The sequence below is a fragment of the Simochromis diagramma genome, unplaced genomic scaffold (assembly GCF_900408965.1).
Source record: "Simochromis diagramma unplaced genomic scaffold, fSimDia1.1 OVJJ01000123.1, whole genome shotgun sequence".
NCBI lineage: Eukaryota > Metazoa > Chordata > Actinopteri > Cichliformes > Cichlidae > Simochromis > Simochromis diagramma.
The window spans coordinates 5,595,720-5,620,889 of NW_024386778.1; the positions used below are offsets into that span (position 1 = coordinate 5,595,720).

Sequence of the window (25,170 nt, forward strand, 5' to 3'; positions counted from 1 at the left end):
GGTGTAATTCCTTTTTTCAGCACATGGTGGCAGCACATTTTTTCTGCTACTTGCACCTGTGCTGCAAGCCCGCCCTTCTCTGCTCATTTCTGCCATGGCGACTGTACAAAAAAAGAGAAAGGTTGATGATGAGGGCCGCCGCTTTCAGGAGCGGTGGGAATTTTACTGAAATTCGAGGCAATTGTGTTTGCCTGATTTGTAAAGAGACTGTTGCCTTGTTCAAGGATTTTAACATCAGGAGACACTACGAGACTAAACATGCTGCAACATATAACAAGCTAACAGAGAGTGAGCGCGCTGAAAATGTGAAGCAACTCCAAGCTGCTCTGGCTTCGCAACAGCGATTTTTCATGCGGGCCTGTGAGACACATGAAAATATCACGAAAGCCAGCTACGAAGTGGCTATGTTAATAGCTAAACATGGCAAACCTTTCACTGAAGGTACGTTTATCAAAGACTGTGTCATGAAAATGGTGGAGAACATTTGCCCCGAGAAGAAGCCAGAAATTCTGAGTGTTTGCTTGGCACGCAACACTGTGGCACGAAGAGTTGAGGATATATCGTCAGACATTCACAGACAGCTGCGGGACAGAGGAGTGGATTTTGATTATTTCTCATTAGCCTGCGATGAAAGCACCGATGCATCTGACACCGTGCAGCTACAGATTTCTTTTACGAGGAGTCGACAACAAGATGAATGTGACAGAGGAGCTGCTGGATCTCAAAAGCCTTAAGGGTCAAACCAGAGGAATGGATTTATTCATTTCTGTTTGTGAAGCTGTTGATGATATGAAGCTACCATGGAGTAAAGTTTCTAGGATCATTACTGATGGTGCACCTGCCATGGCTGGTGAGCGAAGCGGATTGTCCACACTGATCTGCAATAAAGTCAGCGAAGAAGCAGGTAACGCTGTTAAACTTCACTGTATCATTCATCAGCAGGCTCTCTGTGCCAAACATCTCAAATTTGATGATGTTATGAAACCAGTAGCAAAGACAATCAACTGTATTCGCTCTAAAGCTCTGTACCACCGACAGTTTCAGCAGTTTCTGCATGACATCCAGGCTGAATATGGTGACGTGACTTATTACAATGATGTGAGGTGGCTAAGTCGGGGGGTCTGCACTACAGCGATTTTTCTCTCTCAGAGAGGAAATCAGACAGTTTTTAGATGAAAAAGGACAACCAATGGAAGAAATGTCTGATTCTGTATGTCTGGCAAATCTGGCTTTTTTGGTTGACATTACGAAGCATCTGAATGCGCTGAATGGTAATCTTCAAGGAAAAGACGCAGTGGTGAGCCAACTATACGCTCACATCAAGGCCTTTGGAACCAAACTGCAACTTTTTCAAAGACACTTGTCCCTAACAGAGCCCTGTACCACACACTTCCCAACTTTGAAAGAGGTTATTGACAGTTTCCCAGTGGATATTAATGTCCAAATGAAGAGGTGTGCAACAGCTATCGCGTCTCTTTCTGGAGAATTTAACAAACGCTTTCAGGACTTTGCAGCTATTGAAAAAGCTAAGCAAGCCTACCGCAGACATGAGCGAGACAGATAAATATGAAGGCATGCCGGCTCGGACGTCGCCCGGATCAACAAGGTCCGCGTCAGGTATTGAGGAACCAGGGCACCCTGACGAAAAGTGGGCTACTGGAACAAGAAGGCATCGATGGGCAAGAGACGAAAACAGGGCGTTGTTGGAATGCTACTATGCAAGTAACCCCGGCGGAAGGGGCTACATGAATAGGATGAGGGACCTATGGATTCTTCGATACCCAACATCCACAATGACTGCGAAACAACTAGTAGCTCAGTGTTCCAACATTCGAAAGAAGGGACTGCTCTCACAGCTAGAGATTGACGAGGTACAACATAAATGCTACGGCAAGGAGGAGTCAGGATGCCAGGTCAGGGGGGAGATATCATCACCCCCACCCGAGATTGGGTACATAGCCCCAAGTGCGATAGGAGAAGGATCGTTGAGTGCGAGAGGAACTGACCTGAAAAATAGGATCATGGCCAAGCTTGAAACCTGGATCCCCCGTAGCCGGTTACCAAGATTACGTGAAGTACCCTCAGAAGGTCTGCTAGATGATGTTAATGCAGCACTACGGACAATACCTACAACCACGATTACCGACACTAACAAGCTGATCTACAATACGGCAGCAGTGATCAGTGAGATGCTTGGCTACAAGTTGAACAGCCACAAGGGGCAGTACCCTCCATGGAGAAGGAGGCTAGAGGGCAAGATCAAAGTAGCACGAAGGGAGGTTAGCCAACTATCGGAGTTGCAGAAAGGTGCGACAAAGAAGGTGCATAAGAAATACAGCAAGCTGTCCATACCTGAGGCCTTGGCCAAGCAAAGACTCACAGCCTTGGCCAGCCGCTTGAGGAGGTACACCAGAGAGATAGAAGGCAGGAGAATAAACCAGCTGTTCTCCACAGAACCAATAAGGTGTACTCTCAGTGGCAAGGGAACAATAATAATAAGAGAACAGCACCACAAAAGGCTGGAGGCAGAACAATACTGGAAGAGCATATGGGAGAAGGACGCAACCCATAACGGCAATGCTCAGTGGCTAGTGGATCCAAGGGCAGACCACAGCGACCTCCCTGAACAGGGTCCAGTAACCATCATAGTGGCAGATATCCAAGAAAGGGTCTCCAGTATGAAGAGTTGGACAGCACCAGGGCCTGACATGGTTCACGCCTACTGGCTAAAGAAGCTGACTGCACTCCACGAGCGTCTGGCAGCACAAATGAACCAGCTGCTAGTTAACGAGAGACACCCGGAATGGCACAGAGGCACTAATCATGGAAGCACAAGAACAAGCTCTAGATCCATAGAGGCTGGGGTCTATCACACCAGGCAAGACCCCAGGTGCAGGCTGTGTAAAGATGCCCCAGAGACAATCCAGCACATAACAGCAGGGTGCAAAATGCTAGCAGGCAAGGCATACATGGAACGCCATAACCAAGTGGCCGGCATAGTGTACAGGAACATCTGTGCCGAGTATAACCTGGAAGTCCCGAGGTCAAAATGGGAGATGCCCCCAAGGGTGGTGGAGAATGACCGAGCTAAGATCCTGTGGGACTTCCAGATACAGACGGACAAAATGGTGGTGGCTAACCAACCAGACATAGTGGTGGTAGACAAACAGAAGAAGACGGCCGTAGTGATCGATGTAGCGGTTCCGAATGACAGCAATATCAGGAAGAAGGAACACGAGAAGCTGGAGAAATACCAAGGGCTCAGAGAAGAGCTCGAGAGGATGTGGAGGGTGAAGGTGACGGTGGTCCCCGTAGTAATCGGAGCCCTAGGTGCGGTGACTTACAAGCTAGGCGAGTGGCTCCAGCAGATCCCGGGAATAACATCGGAGATCTCTGTCCAGAAGAGCGCAGTCCTGGGAACAGCTAAGATACTGCGCAGGACCCTCAAGCTCCCAGGCCTCTGGTAGAGGACCCGAGCTTGAAGGATTGACCGCCCGCAGGGGCGTGCTGGGTGTTTTTTTTTATGTATATATATATATAGATAGATAGATAGATATCAAGGTCAGTGGTAATTCTTTTTGGAAATCTTGTAAATGCAAGAACTCAAGAATACAGTGATGTGGGAGCTTCAAATTGATATCACAGGAGTATCTACTAAAAATCTTGGACGAGTTTGAGTGACGTCGACCTGTCTTTGAAAAAGGAACAACAAAACTATTCTTTCAGTGATCAAGATGATGAGGTTACACAAATATTTGTACACTGGATATAGGCTTATTTTTTGGCTAGTTTAATGTAGACAGCATGTTTGTTTTTCTGTTGTTTTGTGAACAGACGAAGAAAATGTACAGGAACTGTGGATATGTTGAATTGGCAGCAGTGTATGATTATACTGAAATCTGATGTGAATGTGTTTTTCCTCTCAGCTGGAGAATTTGATGCTGGACAAAGACGGACACATTAAAATAACTGATTTTGGCCTTTGTAAAGAGGGCATTACTCCAGATGCAACAATGAAAACCTTTTGTGGAACACCTGAATATCTGGCTCCTGAGGTAAGGCACTGTCTGGTGACACATTTTAAACACACCTGTGTTGTCAAGCTTGTTTAATAGCTTGTTTAATATCATAGTTTGGTCCCCTGTCTCTAGATTTGCTGCAACTGTAAATCTATTACTCATATTTTATGTGCATAAGAAGCTGTCTTGGTTGAGCCATGTAAAGTGTTCTGTTTTTGTTTGTTTTTCCTGTGTACAGTAAAACAAGGTACGTGTGAGTTGATATGTTGACCAATGTCCAATATCACTAAGAATCATGCTACACCCAATCACCCAAGTTTGTGAACTTGGGAATGAGGTGATGTAGAAGTTTCATGCCATGCCATAATCTCAGACTAGTTCAAATCTCAGTGACCTTGACCTCAAGGTCAGAGGTCACGTTTCCTGAAAATGTTGTCAATGCGACAACTTGAGCACAAGGCAACACAGGATTTCCAAATTGTGTCAAGAGGAGTACCACTGGCCACCACCAGTTGGTTTTTTATTTATTTATTTATTTTCCATTATAAATGCCAATACTGTTATACTGGCAAATAGCTCGGACTACAAGACTCAACAGTCTCAAGACTCAACAGTCTTGATGGTAAAACAGCTTTTACCATCAAGCCATTCAACACCTTGAATACCGACATCACACTTCACAGGATGCACACAGAAGCTGTCCTAAAGTTTCTCAAGAACATACTACACTCTGCACTGGTCACTTCATTCTTATTAGTATTTAAATAAAAATAAAAACCCTTACTCCGTCCAATACTGTATTAACTGCAACTCTAAAATCTTGTACTGCTCAGTTTGTACTACTGCTCACTCCTGCCACTTTATCCCATGTGCAATATCCCATTACCCCCCATGTCAATGGTCACATTTCTATTTAAGATTTTTTTATTTATACATTTGTGTATATATTTATATATATTTAGTCTGTTAATATTTGTAATATTTTTACTGTATTATACTGCTGAGTGACTTGTCTTCTGCACGTCAAACACATTTCATTGGAATGTTGACCCTGTGCTAGCTTGCATATGACAATTAAAACTGAAATTGAACTGAAACAGACTTATATTGGGCTCTACTATAGACAGATGGGCCACACCAGCAGAAGACCACATTGAGGCCACAGTTTGCATGGAATTAACAAATTAGACAGTGGAAGATTAGAAAAACATTGTGTAGTCTGAGTTTCAATTTCTGGTGAATTTTAGCTGATATGGTTCCTTTTATCAGCTCACTGATATTATATCAGGCACAATTCGGACCCCTTAGTACCAGTTAAGCATGGTTTAAATGGCAGCTCCATTTAAACATGCAGATCACTTATTTTAAAGAGTAGGAAGAAAATGATGCATTTGATTTTTTACACACTTAAGAGAAAAGATTAGCGCTGCTCTTTCAAACAGAAAGGGTGATGTAAAAGATGACTGGTAAGAAGTTTGAACAGAAAAAGAAGAAAAAACATATAAAGAAGAAATATTTTTGACTCACAAAAGTGTGCCATTATTTGCACCAAATGCTATGGTGTGCCAATTCAGAGTTATGGCTTTTTACTGCTGTTGAGAAATCGGTCTCTTCTTCCTCAGGTCCTAGAAGATAATGACTACGGCCGCGCAGTGGACTGGTGGGGTCTCGGTGTAGTTATGTATGAAATGATGTGTGGCCGATTGCCTTTCTATAACCAAGACCACGAGCGCTTATTTGAGCTCATCCTAATGGAGGAGATCCGCTTTCCTCGGAACCTCTCACCTGAGGCCAAGTCCCTGCTGGCTGGCCTGCTCAAGAAGGATCCCAAGCACAGGTATTAGCCCAAACTACTACTCTGTGTGGATTGTATTAAAAATGCCTAGTTTACTCTCAAATAATCTCATTTGGACTGACAGGTTAGGAGGAGGTCCCAGTGATGCCAAAGAAGTAATGACTCACAAATTTTTTATCACCATCAACTGGCATGATGTGGAACAGAGAAAGGTGGGGCTTTCTTTTTGAATTTCTTTTTGAATTTGGGTGAGGTGGAGTGACAAGCTCCTTACACTACGATGACGGTGGATGGCTGGGAACCTTCACAGACACGGATTTTAGATGTTCTCAAATTTTGATAAATGGTAAATGTCCATGGAAAGTAGCCATCAGGCCAATCCATATGTGATAGATTCCATTGATATTAGGTTCCTTTGGTGGTGCAAAGTGTTGATTTTTTCACCAACAACTTTTTGAATTGCAACCAAAAAGTTTGGCCTACTCATCAGGCCATATCAGAGGTTTCCTCATGCTTGTGGAATACTTGATGTATATTTTGCAAATTTTTGCCAGATTTCAATGTTTTTCTTTGTCAGGAAAGGCTTCCATCTTGCAACCCTACCCCATAGTCAAGGCAAATGTAGAATATGGGAGATTGTTTTCACATTTTTAGTTGCAGAAATGTCTTAAATACATAAGGACCTGGATGACTTCTAATTTCCTACCTCACCTCTGTGCTTGTCAGTGCAGCATTTAATATTTTGGACACTAAGATTTTATTACAGAGATGAGAGCATGCCGTAGTTAGAGAATGTAGTACGCTGCAGTGGTTTTAATCAAATCTATTTAATAGACTCCAATTTTTCATGTAAATGAAGATTGTTCTGTACTTGCAAAGGTTAATCATAGAATTCCAGAGTGTTTCATGCTACGATTAATTCTGTTTACATTATATATGCCTCTCTTAGGCAGTGTCATTCAAAGGCATACGATACATTTTCATTGCTACGCAGCTGATACCCACTGACATACCAATTCGTTAAACTGTTTAAGATAATAAATGTCCTGCGTCTAAATTCTGATTCATTGGTCCTAAAAATCTTAGAAACGCAGTGTCTAACCAGATGAATACTTTGGAAGCCATTACCTAGGCCTCCAGTAATACGGTGAGGAATCTTGGAGTTGTTTTTGACCAGGCTATGTTCTTCATTAAACAAATATGTAGAACTGCTTACTTGATTTTGTGCAGTATCTTTAAAATTAAAAATATTATTTCTGATCTTGTCCTGAAAATGCATTAATGCATTTATTACTTCTAAGCTGGACTATTGAAATTCATTATCAGGTTGTAATAAAAACTCTTTGAAATGCCTTCTGTTGATCCAAAATGCTCCAGTTGGAGTACCACCAGGTACTAGAATGAGACAGCATATTCCTCCCATACTGACTTCACTTCATTGGCTCCATGTTAAATTCAAAGTAAAATTTAAAATCCTTCTCCTCACATACAAGTTCTTAAATATTTAGGCCCCATCTTTTCTTAAAGAACTCATAGTACCCTATCACCATAATAATAGAGCACTTTGCTCTCAGACTCCTGGATAAATTTATAATTAGTTTAATAAGTAGCTCTTTGAAGGAAATTTCTGTTAGCTGTTTTTGCGTAAAGCAAAAAGCTAATTGAACTAATAAAAATTAATACAAATATTAGCGCATGGGAATACAAGTGTTTTTTACTCCTTAGCCATAAAAGGCTGATTGGGTATTGTCATTACAAAATCTTGTGAATGCAATAACTCAAGAAAGAAGTCACCGAGAATTTTCAAATTAATCAGAATTTTTAATTAATCTCAAGTTTAGAGGTCAAGTTTTCTGAAAATCTTGTGATTGTGATAACTTAAAAACAAAGCGACGCAGGATTTTGAAGTTGAGACCATAGGTGTATGTGCTACGAGGCTACCACTGGTGGTCGCCAGTATTGCTTAACATTATTGTGAGGCAACATGTTTCTAATTTTAGAGATATTGTGGAAATGCAAGAAACAGCCCTAAATATTTGTTTAATATGCACATTGAAGGATATATCGTAGTCAAAAACAACTCCAAGATTCCTTACAGTGTTACTGGAGGCCAAGGTAATGCCATCCAGGGTAAGTATCTGGTTACACATCATATTTCTAAGATTTTTAGGGCCAAAGACAAGAACTTTAGGTTTGTCTGAATTAGAGGTCATCTAGGTTTTTACACAGTAACTTTAATAACTACAGCATGCTCTGATCTGTGTAACAAGTATTGAATGCTGCATCAAGATAAGCACAGAGATGAGGCCATAAGATGATCATTTGTAACCTTCGTTAACCCTGCTTTTGTACTGTGATAAATTCAGATTTAAAACTCTCCAAATAAACCATTCCTCTACAGATAATTAGTTAGCTGTTTCACAGCTACTCTTTCAAAACCTTTTGAGATAAACAGCCTATAATTAGTTAAGACAGCTGGGTCAAGTAGTGGCTTTTTACCCCATTGCCGCAAAAGGCTATTGGGGTAATGTCATCACCTTACTGGGCAGGCCGGCAGGCTGGTAGCATGTACACCCAAGTTTGTGAATATGATAACTCAAGACCGAAGTGATGTAGGAATTTTAAATGGATACCCTAGGTATGAGTTATGCCAACTGCATTGTAGACCCTCCTCTACATGCATGTTATAAATCCAGCATGTTACCAAGTGATATCTGTCTCTTCCAATCCCTGGTACAGCTGACCCCCCTCTTCAAACCGCAAGTAACATCAGAGACAGATACCCGGTACTTTGATGAGGAGTTCACAGCACAAACAATCACACTCACTCCCCCAGACAAGTGTAAGTATCTTCTTGTTGGACCCGTCAGCACTGATCCATCATTATTCAAAGTTAATATCACATTTCTTGGTCACTGACTTAGATTGCCTTCTTGTTACAGATAACAGTCTGGACTGTGAGGACCCCAGCCAAGAAGCTCATTTCCCCCAATTCTCCTATTCTGCTAGCATAAGAGAGTGATAGCATCTCTGCCACACACACACACGTGTATAAACACCTTGGTTACAATCATACAGCCATAAAAATAAGTAGAGCTTTCATTTTTAAAGAGGTGTTACTCTTAGCACGATTTCAGTGCCTTGCCTGGGAGCCTTATTGTTAAAATCTGTCTTGGTCCACAGAAAGGAAAAAGCCTATCCACAGTGGCTATACTGTAACATAAGAACTTCACATAGCCATCAGTGCAGTTTAACAACATAATCAAGACCATCAGACCTACAAAGATGGTGCTGCTGTTTGTACCATTCTTTTTTTCTTTTTTTCTTTTTTTTTTAATATTCTATGAATAAGCCATGCAACTCCCCATGACACTTGTAAGTCCTCTAATTCAATCCTGGCTGTGACCTTTGGTGAAATATATGAAGAAGGGAGGAGAGCAGCAGTTAATCTTACTATTACACAAAAAATCCTGCATGTCTGTTTTTTGAACATTTTTTTCTTCTGTATTATTAGCTCATTGAGTATTAAGGAATAAATTATAATATTATACAAATGGAAGGATGTGTACTGAACTCAATCCTTGTACAAGCTAACTGCAAAAAATGGACATTTGTCACTTTTTATTACTTTGTGCTTTAGAATGTTGGTCTCCCATGTGTTAGATATTGTCTTTGTAGCCTTTATCATTTAGCATTTTTGGTCCCCCAAAACACAAGTTCACTTGCTGAACATTTTACATCAGAGATGTCAGACTCATTTTACATCGAGGGCCACATACAGCCCACTTTGATCATATGGGGACCATACAAGTGAAACTGCACTTCTTTTCAGCATAAAGATATTTAACTGCACATTTAATCCCTGAGATATCTTAGTATACGATAAAGAAGTGTGTTTTCAACAGAACATCTCATTATTTCTGCATGATATTTATATTAAATTATAGAAAAGGTTCTGGTAGCTCACTGCCCAGACTGTCCCATATCTGTAAAACATAAATCATTTGTTTGTTGAAAAATTTTTTTTTTTTTTTTTTTACTAAATTTTTAAACAAACCAATGTTAAATATAATGTAAAAACGTTTTGATGCATGCTCAGTATCCAGGTAGGTAAATCCCAAAGGTTGATTCTGTTCATCTGTATGTAGTGTGTTCAGTGGGAGAAACGTTTCATCACTCATCCAAGTGACTTCTTCAGTCTCAGCGGACTCCAGGTTTCCCCAACCTTATAAACAGTACATTTGCACAATCACTGAAACTCGCCCACTAAATAAACAATGGGCTGTGAGGTCAGTTCCTTGATCATTAATATGCAAATTTTCATGACCATTGATTAATGGCCATGAGTAACATTCACAGAGAGTTAGGGAATGCCTACAATCACAGCATTGTAAGATATGGAAAGATGTACCCTTAGGCCCCCTCCTCGATTCAAAGATGATCTTTCTATAGCACTTTCTAGTCTCTACTCTCACTGACCACTCAAAGCACTTTAGAATATAAGTCTCATTTTAACTACACATCTTACAACTAGTCATTTAGCATCAGATCCTTAATATGATCACTATCTGAGAGGCCTTTCAGAAGATGGGTAGAGATTATCACTCTGTGGATAATAGTTCAACAGAAATAAAAATTACATTTCTCAACAAAAAATTGCAAGGGCCGAGGCTCAGTCCCCAACACCCACAATGTCAAAGGTGCAGATAAAATTACTATTATAAAATGTTAAAATTGAGCAAGACAGACAGCAGTTAATGGGGCCACTGCAGCAACCTCACCACTAGGGTCTGGGTAATGCAACACCCAGCAAAACCACGTGACTGGCCTTACCCACTGCGACCTACGTGACCCCCCTACACCACAGGGGTGTGAGTGATGTGTGGTGGGCTGGGATCACAAGTTGTATGCCACAAATGTAAAAAAAAAAAACATAATGAAATTTACTACATGTAGACATATTCAGTTCTTTATAACTCCGCAAACCTCAGTTCAATTATGTATTACAATTTCTCAAGTAACATAATTTGTTGGATGGCCATTTATCCAAGAATTATTTAGGATGTTGGGGTGCAACATCTTTACCAGGATTTTTCAAAGATGTAGTATAACATTTTCAGTAATTTAACCACATAGAGGCAGTCCACCAACTCAAAAAGCAATTCAAGTGGCATTATTCAACACAGAAATAAGAAAATCGGACTGGCGCTTCATACTTCTAGACAAGAAGCAAACTGGTACGAGTTTTTGAATTCATACAAACCCTCCCTTTATTGTTCCACTCAAGTGTCCTACTGCAGGTTTTTGGCTGCTAATCTACTCTTTTACATCACTTCCACTTTCCCATACTACAAAACTGAATTCTGACATCATTGCTGTAGTCCAATTATTTTTCTGCCCACTTTCTTTAAGCAAGTCAGCCTCCACTCTGCATGCTTTAAATTGCACCACTGCTGTGTTTCATTAGCCCTTGCAGACTCCAGTTGACCCATGGTGTGTGTGTGTGTTTTGTTTTGTTTTTTTGGTGGGGGGTCATTACATTGGATACTTTTTTCTAACTTTATTAGTTTTTTGTTTGTTTGTTTGTTTGCTTTTAGAAATTAAATCAAAATTAAATTCGTTACATTCCTCCAAAGTGCTCAGTGGTCATGCGTTTAGTCTGGATTGATGAATAAGAGAGTATCTAAGTTGTATGTCAACTTTGAGATGATAGCCCCTTATGCATGCAGATTGATCTTCAGTAAACTACCTGAAGAAGCGTAATTAAATGCCCAAATGGTCAGAGTGGCAGCAATTAACTCATATCACGTTCAGAGGATGTAAGAATTACATACTCAGATAACACTGCATTTCTTTCTGTCATCTTTTTTGCAGAATGTCGGGGGGGGGGCGTGGCTTTGGTTTGCACACATGGGATTGTGAGGCTCACAGTTCTTTCCCCCAGCGAGAAACATGTTGCTGTGAAGAAGCCACGCCTCCATGAGCTGCCTCACATGTTACCACACACATCCACTTCTCCTATGCTGCATTCAGGTTTTGTTGGGCTTTCAAAAAGCAGTGAGATTTCTGTTGTTACTTTCTGTTCTACACTAATAGCACTGAGTGTTATTGCGCTCATTTAAAAGTTACATGACTGCATCATAAGTAATGATAACAATAAACATTGCCAAATGTAACTGGTGGGGCACTTTCCACGGACCACACTCCACTTTTTTCTCCTTTTTTTCTTACAAACTTCCAGTATTGTTTGAAAAACATACAGTGTTGGGGAAACTAAATTGCAAGATACTACTTTATGGTGGATGATGTTTAATAACTGCAAAGCAGCTATAGGGAAAGATTTTATTTAAAGCTCCTTAGTTAGAATGTTGAGTGTCAAGGTTGATTTGTAACAGAAGCAACAAGAGTGATAGGGAGCATTTACAATATGGTAATGAGACCTGCTTTGGTGTATGGTTTGGAAATGGTGAAACTAACAAAAAAACATGGGGTGGAGGCCCCATCTTATCTTAATGACCTTCTAGTCACCCCATTAGAGCACTTTGCTCTAGCACTGCAGGCTTACTTATTTTTCCTAGAGTATTTAAAAGTAGAATGGGAGGGAAAGCCTTCAATTTTTAGGCCCCTCTTGTATGGAACCAGCTTCCAGTTTGGATTAGGGAGACAAACACTAGCTCTACTTTTAAGATTAGGCTTAAAAAGAAGATGATCACTGAGAAGGTTCAAGGATGTAGTGAAGGAGGACATGCAGATGGTTGGTGTGACAAGAGGCTTCTAGAGATACACTGGTATTAAACCATATGACGATTGAAACACCTGCTGTGCTGATCCCTAAAGGGAGCAGCTGAAAGAAGGAAAAGAAGAAGGAAAAGCAGTTTGACTGCTGTGGTTGTCTAATGAATGTATCATCTGGACATGTTTTCAGAGCACCAGCGATGAAAGTGAAGGGAAGCACACCTGTCAAAAGAGGTTTCAGTAACAGCAAAGAATCAATTTCAAAATAGAAACCCTAAAAGTCCTTATTTTTTATGGTCAGTAGTTATTTTTAGTTTTCATTCCAGAACTACTTGCCTCGCTATGAATGTGCTTGACTTAATACTAATGCTAGTCAGTAACACTCCTCAGCAGTTCATCTGAAGCTACTTGTTTTTTGTGAATGAGTTGGTAAAAATAAGAGGGCTGGGGTCCGTTCTTCGTACCTCGCTAAGTAAGTTAGCTGGATTTGATTGTTGACGATTTCGCGTGATCTTGGATCGTTCGGTTCTCCAAAGCTCATCCGGGACTTGCTGTCATAGCAACAGATCCGTAAAAGTAAACCTGCTCGGGAGCAGGCTTACTTTATGTAAACAAGATTAGATCGCGGCCATTCAGGTATGTCCGCTTCATGTATACGAAAGCAACAGCGATATTTTACCACTGTTTTACCATAAATAAATATTATCAATGTAACTAAAGATAATGCAGTACTTCATCCTGTCATTGATTTCATACAGATACATACAGGTCATTTCCTAAAAAAAGGGAAATGTACTATTAATCATTCTATTGCATGTATTTGATTATTTCAGATGTAATTCATATTTCAGAGTAGTAATAGTAAATTACTTCATGTAATCAAGATGAGAGACCACGGCTATAAAAGCGAAGGTGGATTTGGGAAGTCTGTCGCAGCCATGTCCTGTCCGTATACGCGAGCAACCCATTGCAGAAGGTGCAAGATTGATAAGGAGAGTCCTCAGAATCCAGCGTATATTGCGGGATAGACAGGATCCTTTAGCTCAGCGCGACAGTGTGCTCATAGAGAGATATCGATTTTCTCGTGAGGGTATTATTCACTTAACCAACTTGTTGACGAGGGGGTGCAGGACCACCACCTGTCTTTTTTTGCTCTGCCCTTTTCTTGGTTGCTGTTATAAACAAACAAACAGATTATTCCAGGGTCTCTTTTCAAGAGACTAAAAGCAATATAAGTGATAAATATTACCATTCTGTAGAATATTCTTATATTTCACTTTTACTTGTTCCCATGTTCTAGTGGGTCCTGTTGTGGCTCTAATGTGAAAGGGGATATAATGTAATATAATATAATATGATATAATATATTATAATATGATATAATGTAATATAATATAATATGATATGATGTAATATAATATAATAAATTTACCCTACCGCCTACTGGTGTTGGCCAGAGGGGCCGATGGCGCGATATAGCAGCCTCGCTTCTGTCAGTCTGCCCCAGGGCAGCTGTGGCTACAACTGTAGCTGCTTCCACCAGTGTGTGAATGTGAGAGTGAATGAATAGTAGCATTGTAAAGCGCTTTGGGTGCCTTGAAAAGCGCTATATAAATCCAATCCATTATTATTATTATTATTAAATTACTTACGAGTTTAATTTGTCAGCAACTTTCTGCCAGCCCTCTCTCCTTGCTTTTGCAGCCTTTGCAGTGTTCCCTTGCGTTTTAATTAAACGCTGAAACTCCTGAAATCCCTCAATCAAGAGTTCTTGCTCTGCTGCCGAAAAATACTGAGCGAGCTCCTTCGACATTTTCGCCGACCAATCAAAGGGTTGCCGATCAATGTTTCTACTATCGATGCGTAGCCCCTGTTAAGCCACCCAGTGATCTCACATTACTTCATCCAGCTGTACTAATCGTCAACAATAGGTGTGTTCGGAGAACCGGAATAGCGAGCTCAAAGTTAGCACGATGATTTGATCTTGGATGTGTCATTTGATCTTGGATGTAGTAAGCGAGGTACGAAGAACGGACCCCTGTTCAGCAAAGTGGATGAAAGATCTAGAAGAGAATAATTTTGCCTACTGATGGAAACAATTTAAACATGCTTTCCAAGGTGAGCTTTGTTTTAATTCGGTGGTTGGTAAGGCAGGTAAAATACCCAAATGCAGAGTTTTTATGAGTTTTATAACGTGTATTTTGTAAACACAAGGTAGAAAATGAAACAAAACCACAACACGTTTGTCAGGATATTAAGATTCAATAGTACTTTTTTTTTATTATAGTGAAGATTTAAAAGTAAGACAATCACTGAATTAATGTAAGCTAAGAATGCTACTACGCTTATTGCTTTCTCAAATGTCAAATTACTTTGAAACACATGAACGTCTGATTTTGTATTTACGACAGCAGTTAAACACACCATACTAGCACCAAGCTCAACCCTCACTTGGCCTGTCCGGCGTCACCGACTAATCACGTATCTGTGCGCGGGATTGGCTAAACCGTTGGCGTTACGTCAGCATCTAACTGTTCTGTGCAAGACCCGCTGGCTACGTAAATGAACGTCATGGATGCCTTCAGTACACGGTTAGTGTGCCTACGTTCCTTATAGCAGGTTTTCATGCATCACTTCAGCAAAGTAAAGCTTTGATTTGTTTTTTCCTGCTACTGGCAGAGGCAAAGGATATATATTGTCATATATATGATTCTTCTACCCAAAATAGATTTTTAAACCTAGTACTGGCGGACTTCTGCTACCAGGAGGGAGCAATTTTCTCTTAAGATAAAGGTGCTGACCGGTGAGTAAACTGTACTGAGTTCCACATTTGAAGGGTAACTGAACAGTTTTAGTCTGAGCCTCGTCTCAGTTTTTTCTAATATTGCGGAGTCAGTTTTATTAAATGTTTTATAGAAGTCGTACAGTCAGTGAATGGCGAGTTTCCATTTGGATTTATAACAGGTTCGCGTTTTTCCACTGAACAGCGCAGGCATTGTATTACATAATGGTGTTAGGGGTGGGCTTGTACAATCTGCCATAGCGTCTTATCAATTTCCTCCTGCTGCAGGCTCGTCAGCATGTGCATGCTGTTATGTTTGCACAGAGTATATCAGAAAACAACATGATGATGAAAAATAGACTATTCTTCAATGCATTATTGTCCATTCTTGCAACTTTTCAAAGCTGACCACTTACAAGTCGTTAACTTGCAGTCTTTTTTTTTTTTTTACGTCATTCATCATACAGTACACTGTTATACTAAATAGACTGTATCAGCCAAGCCTTGCTTTAGTCATGCAGGTGGTATTCATATTGTGCTGTCCTCCAGAAATGACAGAAATTGTTGATATTATGAAAATTTATTGTAATAGATTTTTTTTCCTCTTGCAACGTGTCTCCTTGCTGTTCTAAACCACAAATTGCACAGATGATTTGCCAACCAAGACTGACTTATTCCAATTCTCTGTGAGCTTGCATCTTAAAGTCTGGCATCATTTTAATCCTCAAAATACAAATTTAAAGACTTCACAAACTTCAAATACAGTTGATGGGTTTCTTGTATAAAAAAAACAAAATAGCCATATAATACAAACATGTATTATGTGACTACTTGAAGTAAACATTTTGTGTAGATCTATAATTTCAAGAAGAACTGGAGCATATTTGTACAGTCCTCGATTCAGAAAAAAAGAAAAAGGTTTTCTGAACCTACTTACTTTGTTTCCAGAAGAGCTACCTCTGTTACAAGTTAAGCTGGTTGAAAGCAGTGGGAAACATCCCTTGTGGCAGTTCATGTGATTATAATAATGTGTGAAAAAATGTTTCCTTTACTTATTGCCTTAAGCAATAAGTAAAATAAGCAACACTTCCTTCCTTGTATTTCACCCAACCTATGTCTTTATGGAGACTTCTATTTTGGAAGAAAAAAGGGGGTTGTTAAAGATACGTGGACATGAGACAGAGCATAAAATTGCAATTTGCACAAAAAATCTAAATCATCCTATGGCAGTGTATTTTTACAAAGACCACACTAGAAATGATATCTAACCATTTAGGGGGTGGTGAAAGACTGAAAAAATGAAAAATATTTTGGGTTGTAACATTCCAGGCCACAAAGCTTCCAGGACTGGATGATGAGGTAGGTCTTTTGCAATTTCAGTATTCACATTTACTTTACCTTCAATACTTTCTACAAAGACTACAAAGAACATTTGTTTCTCAAAAATTTGATTTTAGTCTTAGTGGGCGTTTCTTTTCATTATGAGATTTTATTGTTTTTATTGATTGATTTTATTGTTGTTCGCGCTAGTTCTGATTAGATACATCCCTGTGTTCGCTCTGCTCTCAGGTTGCTACTCTACAGACTAGCAACCTGTCCACATCTGATCCTGTGACATTTCCCCCTAAATAGTGCCATATTTGTAAGGAAAATGCAATTGTTGGTTGAGTAGGAGAGTTGAGTATGTAGGTTTCACCCATGAACACATCAGTTTATTCTGCTGTTGAATCAGAATAAACTGAAATCAAGAATCAGACATACTGAAAATAGCATTTGGAAGAACCAATAGCCTTGCACCTCCTCCTCATGCTGGTCACCAGCTTAATCACAAAATGCTGTGGGATGGGATCCCATTCTTCAACTAGCATTTGTCACAAGTCAAACTATGTGGTTGTGACACAACAAAACCGTTGTGTTGGTCACTCTGGTACAAACAACACGCCTGGGCTGCAGACCATCCATCCTCTCCACTCTCAAATTCTAGTCTCTTAGAAACCCTGCTCTGTGGGGGTGAGCGTTGTTGTCTTGGAGGACAGAGTTCACTCCCAGACTGTGGAAATGAGATTGCCGGTGATTTTTCCAGTGAGTGAGATGCTGCTCCACACCATCAGAGTACCTCCATCAAAAGCTGTTACCCTGTTATTGGTTCTAGTTCAAGTTCTAGTGCACATGTTACTGACACCAGTGCAAACAGGCCTGACAGTGAAGGGCAGTCATGACAGGCCTGTGAGACCAAAGACTGTCTGTTTTGCGTCTATAGTCAACGCACATACTCAGCTCTGCTGCTAAACCCACAAATTTGTTGTATTACCAATGTGGCTTACTTCAGTGGGGGGCTCAACCAGCCTGGATAGTATACATATGTTTTTCAACTTCACCTATTTATCTGAGTGCATGCACAAGAACAAAAAACCTCTTTTTCAGATACTGCCAGTATCATTTCGTATCGAATATAATCATTTTCCTCATGTAGGCTTATACTGGTAATCTTTACCACCAGCAGTATTAAAAAATCCATCTATATGTTTTTTGTCTCAAAAAAAGAGTTTGTTTGTTTGTTTGTTTGTTTGTTTGTTTGTTTTCTTGATAGTTTCAGAATGTTAAAAGAACAGGAACCTTTTGCAGAGTATGACACCCATAGCACTTCGAAGAATGCCAAGGATAAGAGTAACAGTGCCACCCTGTGGGCATCTCAGGGTGGCACTCACAGGGTGCAGTCTGGAATGGGTGACAAGAGCACCCGCATGCTCTACTGTGACTCAGAGAAAGACTCAGAAAAAGACTCAGGGTACTCAGGTAGGTTGCACGTGGATTTAACACAGACCCAAAGAATACTGTTAAGACTTAATAAAGTTAAATATGAATGCCTTTTATTTTGTCAGGACACATGAACATGTAGTTGAAAATAATGTTTTCTTCCGTAAGAACTCCTTACTTGTAATTCATTATAATTATGCAGCTCCATGCAGGGATAGAGTGCCTTAATTAAAGTTGCCTTGGCAATGACATTGATGTCTTTGCAACACTGAAAGAGCAACTGTTTTCATTTTTCTGCCTAGATTTTTTTCAAATTTCTGTGGATTGAATCAGTAATTGTGTGACCAAACCGCCATTTGTCTTGCTCAATACATGTAAAGACGCCACAAATGCAGTCGTTCTTACAGAGCAACTGTAACATTGGCCTGGAGCTGATGTCGTCAGGCAACCTTTACTTGATGTTTCAACCCAAGTTGTTGATGTGGGCTTCCCACACAGTTTGCAGGATGGATGTTACACATTATTGTGTTTACCAGAGAAGGGAGTGTATATATTGTTCCTGTTGCTGATGGTGTCTTTTTTTTTTTTGTGGTGTATGGATTTGGATGTGCATATGCATGTGTGTCCTCTATGCAACCTATGATTGTACTGAGGACTACAATGATTCATCAAGTAATAATTCTATTATAAAAATTCTCGAGAGAAATTATTTGCTTCCATGCCTCGTTTAACGCACTGCTCTGTAGTGAGCGCCATGGGAACGCGAACGCAATAGCTTCACCCATATTTGCACCGTGTCAAGTGAGCCATCACATGCAAAGTCACAGTCCAGCTAGCCACACCGCCAGCTGCACCTACAATATTGTTGCACTTTCTTACAGATATCACGGTACGAGTGCCGACTGGCTTAGAAACACACGAGTCTTCTCTATCCTGCCGTTTTTCACCACTTTACTATTCAATCCACTTTGAGTTTTGGAATATTAGAAATATATATTACACACATACATACGTATATATATATATATATATATATATATATATATATATATATATATATATATATATATATATATATATATATATATATATATCTTCTGGAATATCAGCTCAAAGATGAGAATGTTTGAAGCACAGTACTGTAATTTTGGAAGATTTTACTATTATTTTTCTGTGAAACCATAGAGTTCAGAGAGCTGTGAGCCGGAAGAAGAAGAGTGAGGGTGATCCAGAGTAAGAATTTTTTACATATTTGCGTCACCTCTAACAGTTTCCCTGTAATAAAATTTTAAAAATACAAAATATCAAAAATACAGCACTACACTTTTACAGTATTTAGTTGGGGATAAGGTCATGTTGAATAGAAATGTACAGCACAGTAAGAAGACACTGCTTTGGAAATGCAATATTGTCAACTTGTACAGAATGTGTAAAAATGTTTTGATATTTTTTATGTGTAGTGTAAGAATGATAAATTAACATTTTACACACACACACACACATACACACACATACACACATACATACATACATACATACATACATACGTGTGTGTGTGTTTATATACTCAAAGTGTGTTGAGTAGTAAAGTGGTGAAAAATGGCAGCATACAGGCTGTGTCCCAATCCAGCGACCGCACGCTTCGGAGTGTGCGAATTTCGCGTGCTAGGTACGGCACATAATAGGAAGTACAAGAAGTACGGAAGTGAGAGGCTTGTGAAATGGGACGGTCTAGCCTTCGTCGCACTGCTCAGGTTGCCTAGCAAACATGGATCTAACCGCGAGAAACGTTTCATACAGCATGGTTTGACAGAAATGAAGGAGAAAAAAAATGTTTTTTTGTTCATTCATTTTTTTTTCATGACATCACTTTGTTTAAATGAGTATCTGAGGCTGAGACCACAGGACTGTAAAAACATTATTGTTGGGCTTCATTTCTGTGCTGAACAGTCATTTTAAGATTAGTTAGTAAATAACAATTAGCTAATGTTGTTCATGAGACTAAAGTCATCTCACTTTGGTAATGTAAATATAATATGGCCAATATTATATTTATTGTCAGATTATTATGATATATTACAGCAGTGAGCTTGAACTCTGTGTCAAAGATTCAAGTTGCATTTATTTATATTTCCTATCACCTTAAATCTTCACTCAATGACAAGTATCTTAGACAGTGTACATATAGATGTATCATATATAAGAGACAAATATTGTTCGTTTAATATGTTGGCATTACTAAATTTGGCTCAATGCTTACATATATGTGCAAAAAGAAAATGTACGAGCTGTGATAAATGTTTCTGATAAAATGAAGAGTAGACTGATATACTAGATATTCCTTTATTGGGTGAGAAAATCAGACCATGTCATAACTGCTTTAAGTCACACAGAATAGATATCAGAGCCTTAAACAGGCTGACTTCTGCTAAATGGGTCAAACTGGGCAGAAAGTATACAAACACATAACATCCGTATAGAATATGATGTAACACTATAGATCAACTTACCTCAGAATATATAAAGCATATAAACAGTTACAGCAATATGATGCAACAAACACAGCAGATCTACTAATCCAAAATACTCAAAGCTTCATAGAACTGAAACAAACATTTATTTTTAGGTCCATTCTGCTGCTGATACATACTTTAGGTTTCTGAACATTAAACTTGTTGCTGCCTTTCATAGTGTGTAACTTGAAGGCCCTGAGTACTTTCTCCCACACTGAAAACACTGGAATGATAAAATTATTTGAACATTAATAAGACTGATTCAGGACAGACACTAAGTTATTTTAAACTTTTCTAGCAGTCCTTCACAAACAGGGAACAGTCTGTCTATTCTCTCCATCTGTCAGCTGCTGCTGGCTCTTCCTTCTCCTCTTCCTCACACACTGCTGAGTTTGTCCTGGTGGATCATCAGGGGTGCAAAGCCTCACAGATGATGTGCAGCAGTGGGTCCCTCAGTCTGTCCTCACCCTGGACACTTGCAGTTGTCACACATTGAAATCAAATGTGTGATAAGCTGCAGGATTCAAACACAAGTTTGAAATAAATACATGTTCATACTTTTATTACACAATCAGAGAGAAAGAAACAGAGAGAGAGTGCAGGACAGACAGACAGGTGACAGTCTCAGGTGTACACACTGCTACAAACAGGAGGATTTAGTGTTTGTGTTATTACGAGTGCTAAACAAGAAGAGTTCCCAGATGGTACAGTGGACACATGTGTGACTCCTGTGATTAAAGCATCTTTCTTTCAGCTTAACGAGTGAACCGTCAGCTCATTCAAACAAACATTAAAGTCCGTTTGGCTCGACACCACCGAACAGAGGCAGCAATATAACATAGCTAACATTAACAGTGCAGTGGATCCTGCTTGTGCCGTGATATTCAGGACTGCAAACTGAGCAGCATTCACTGACTTTCAGCTATTTTACTGACTTTAATTATCCATAAAATCATCACATTCTCTGTAAGATTAAGGTCAACTACTGAACGGCGTATATTTTAAAGTAAAGGCTTTAAAACCAAGTTAACGCTGAAAGTACAAACGTCACTGATGTCACATAACTTTGCTGACATGTGGCCAACAGTCATGTTTTAATGTTCTTCATTATTAAACATTTGCACACAAATAAGTGACATAATATTCCGTACTTTTGAAAGTTTACTCTTTGGCCGCCCGCGCATTTGGAGGCTGCATTTGGAGGCTGCATTTGGAGGCTGCATTTGGAGTATACTTCGGATTGTGATAGCCTCATAGATAGGTCTCAAAATGCGTACTCCGAAGCATGCGGTCGCTGGATTGGGACAAAGCCACAGAAAACTTGTGTTTCTAAGCCAGTCGCACCTGTACTGTAATATCTGTGTCATAGGGTTTCATAAAATCTTTCAGATTGAAAGTGAAATAATAGAAAAAAAAATTGGATTAATATTTAACAGCTTTTTTTCACAAGCCAATAAAAATTTACATGGGCCGTTAAACTCTTGACCTACTGATCTGAGGGTTGTTACATCAGACACTGAATTGCTATTAATATTAATTAATGTCTACACAATCATACCGTCTGTTTTCAGAAGTACAAAAACTTGTCTTCTATTAATGTCAGAAAGCCTTCCAAGAAGATAGAATAAATGTAAATTTGTAATGTCTTAGTTTAAATTCCATATATCTCTTGTTTTATTGACTTTGACATTTGACTGCACTTGAGATTATTTATATATTTTTGCATTTTGGAAATGTTTTCTTTAAAAAAAAAAAAATTCAATATGGCATATACATACAATTAAACGGTTTATTTTTTTGTTGTATGCAGTTAAACTTTGAAACATTGCAGTTACTAAAATGGAAAACAGTGAGCAGTTTATTTTAAAAGACCTGTCTTTTTTTTCTCTTTATAATAACAAAAGTATTTCTTATCATATTACTCGATGGAATAATAGATAGATTAATTAATTAATTCCACAAAGAAGCCATTGCACAGATGAGAGTGTCTGCTTTGCGTGCGCTGCTACAATTTCATGCTTTCGTGGGTAGCTATTTGAGCTAACTCAAATCAACTGACTTCTAACTGTTTAAGGTCATTTTGATGGACACTTCAGGTGACTGTGTTAAACACTTATACTGCACAATTTATAACTGCAGTTATACTGCCGCAAGAACATAAGTGCTGTTTTAAACTATATTTGTTTATAATTTCTTTACAACTTTGGCCAAAATAGAGATATAAAAAATATGCCAACAAAAAGTTGCTCAGTCTGCAGGAAACACATGTAACTGCATGTATAGTGACTGGTGGCGCTGCCTTGGACTTCTATGATTTTTAAGATTTTCAGTATCAAAGTGAAGCCAGTGATGAATCAGTACATCCAATGGTACACAGTAAAAATAACAGATGTAGTTAAACTGGCAAACTTTGTTTTTAAAGTGAACAAAATTTTTAAGCCGGTAAGTTACTGATGTGTATCACAGTTCAACTCTTTCATTGTGATTTTGAATTTATTCATATAAAGATAAACTGTACATAGGCAAATGTTTCACTATGAACTCCAATAAAAGCTCTAATCCTATTTAGCAGAGTTAGACTAACATGAGGGTAACATGATGGTATGGTGGTTAGCACTGTTAAGCTACAGCAAGAAGGTCCTGGGGTTGAATCTACCATCTGAGCTTTGAGCTTTCTGTGTGGAGTTTGCATGTTCTCGCTGTGTCTGCGTTGGTTCTCTCCAGGTACTACGGCTTCCTCCCAAAGTCCAAAGACATGCATTTACTGGAGTCACCAAGAATAATTGGTGATTCTAAATTGCCCATAGGTGTGAATATGGGTGTGAATGGCTGTCTGTGTCACGGACCGCCGGGGCAGACCGTGTGGAGTGAGTGGAGGACCCAAGAGCAAACAGAGGTGAGGACACAAAACCGGACTTAACAGAAGGCGAGCCTTTATTTAGGGCCGAAAACTTATGGAACAAGGCAGCAAAGCAACTGAGGGAAAACCTGAACATAGACTGGGAAAACTATGGCTAAACAAAGTACAAACTAGGACTAGTTAAGGCTGGGAAACTATGACAAGGGGTAGGGGAGATAACACAGACGACGCGACGCAGACTACATGAAACACAGAGACTAAATACACATGAGGGATGATCAGGGGAAGTGGCCACACATGGGATCACAGCTGACACACATGAACCTAACGACAGGACAGGAGGGTGCAACTGAATACACTGACAATGAATACAGATTTACAAAGTAAAACAGGAAACATGGAAATTAGACATGACAAGAACTAAACATGACCACGCAGACAGGACTCATGACCCAGGGAAACTTAGTACAGGGGAGATGACATAACTGACAGCATGAACTTGACAGTACAAGACACACAGACATAAACACACGAAGGGCAAGGGAGACTTAATGCAAGGGTAATATACAGTGGGGCAAAAAAGTATTTAGTCAGCCACCGACTGTGCAAGTTCCCCCACCTAAAATGATGACAGAGGTCAGTAATTTGCACCAGAGGTACACTTCAACTGTGAGAGACAGAATGTGAAAAAAAAATCCATGAATTCACATGGTAGGATTTGTAAAGTATTTATTCATAAATCAGGGTGGAAAATAAGTATTTGGCCAATAACAAAAATACAACTCAATACTTTGTAACATAAAGTTTGTTGGCAATAACAGAGGTCAAACGTTTACTATAGGTCTTTACCAGGTTTGCACACACAGTAGCTGGTATTTTGGCCCATTCCTCCATGCAGATCTTCTCGAGAGCAGTGATGTTTTGGGGCTGTCGCCGAGCAACACGGACTTTACACCTACGACTGCACGGCCACTAACAGCTCCAACATCATCGTGAAGTTTGCGGACGACACTACAGTGGTGGGTCTTATCACCAACGGTGATGAGACGGCTTACAGGGAGGAGGTCAGCGCCCTGACCCACTGGTGTCAAGACAACCATCTCACCCTCAACGTCGCAAAGACAAAGGAGTTGATAGTGGACTTCCGGAGGTGCAGAGAAGTACACACCCCCATCACCATCAACGGCGCTGCTGTGGAGAGAGTGAGCAGCTTCCGGTTCCTTGGTGTACATCTGGCTGAGGATCTTACGTGGTCAGTACACACAAACAAAACAGTGAAGAAGGCGCAGCAGCGCCTCTTCTTTCTCAGGAGACTGAAAAGATTCGGCATGAGCCCCCGCATCCTCAGGACCTTCTATCACTGTGCCATTGAGAGCATCCTCACTGGATGCATCACCACCTGGTATGGCAACAGCACCGCCTACAACCGCAAAGCTCTCCAGCGAGTAGTGCGGTGCTCTGAACGGATAATTGGAGGTGAGCTTCCCTCCCTCCAAGACATCTACAGGAAGCGGTGCCTGAGGAAAGCGGGGAGGATCATCAAGGACTCCAGTCACCCCAGCCATAAACTGTTCAGACTACTTCCATCAGGAAGGAGGTTCTGCAGCATCCGGTCCCGTACCAGCAGACTGAGAGACAGCTTCTTCCACCAGGCCATCAGACTGCTGAACACGTCATAGACACCTCAGCTTCACTACTGGAACTTCAAC

At 39.9% G+C, this 25,170-nt stretch overlaps 1 protein-coding gene across 5 annotated transcripts in view; it reads left to right on the forward strand.

Moving 5' to 3' along the window:
• Positions 1-9,373, forward strand: part of LOC120721981 (RAC-beta serine/threonine-protein kinase-like) — a 29,341-nt gene extending 19,968 nt beyond the window's left edge. For all 5 annotated transcript variants that reach the window (XM_040012698.1, XM_040012678.1, XM_040012686.1 and 2 more), the window contains exons 10-14: positions 3,927-4,055; positions 5,642-5,856; positions 5,939-6,026; positions 8,554-8,656; positions 8,757-9,373. In XM_040012698.1, coding sequence (XP_039868632.1) covers positions 3,927-4,055; positions 5,642-5,856; positions 5,939-6,026; positions 8,554-8,656; positions 8,757-8,836 — 615 coding nt within the window. In that variant the 3' untranslated portion in view covers positions 8,837-9,373. The remainder of the gene's footprint in view (positions 1-3,926; positions 4,056-5,641; positions 5,857-5,938; positions 6,027-8,553; positions 8,657-8,756) is intronic.
• The last annotated feature ends 15,797 nt before the right edge of the window (positions 9,374-25,170 follow it).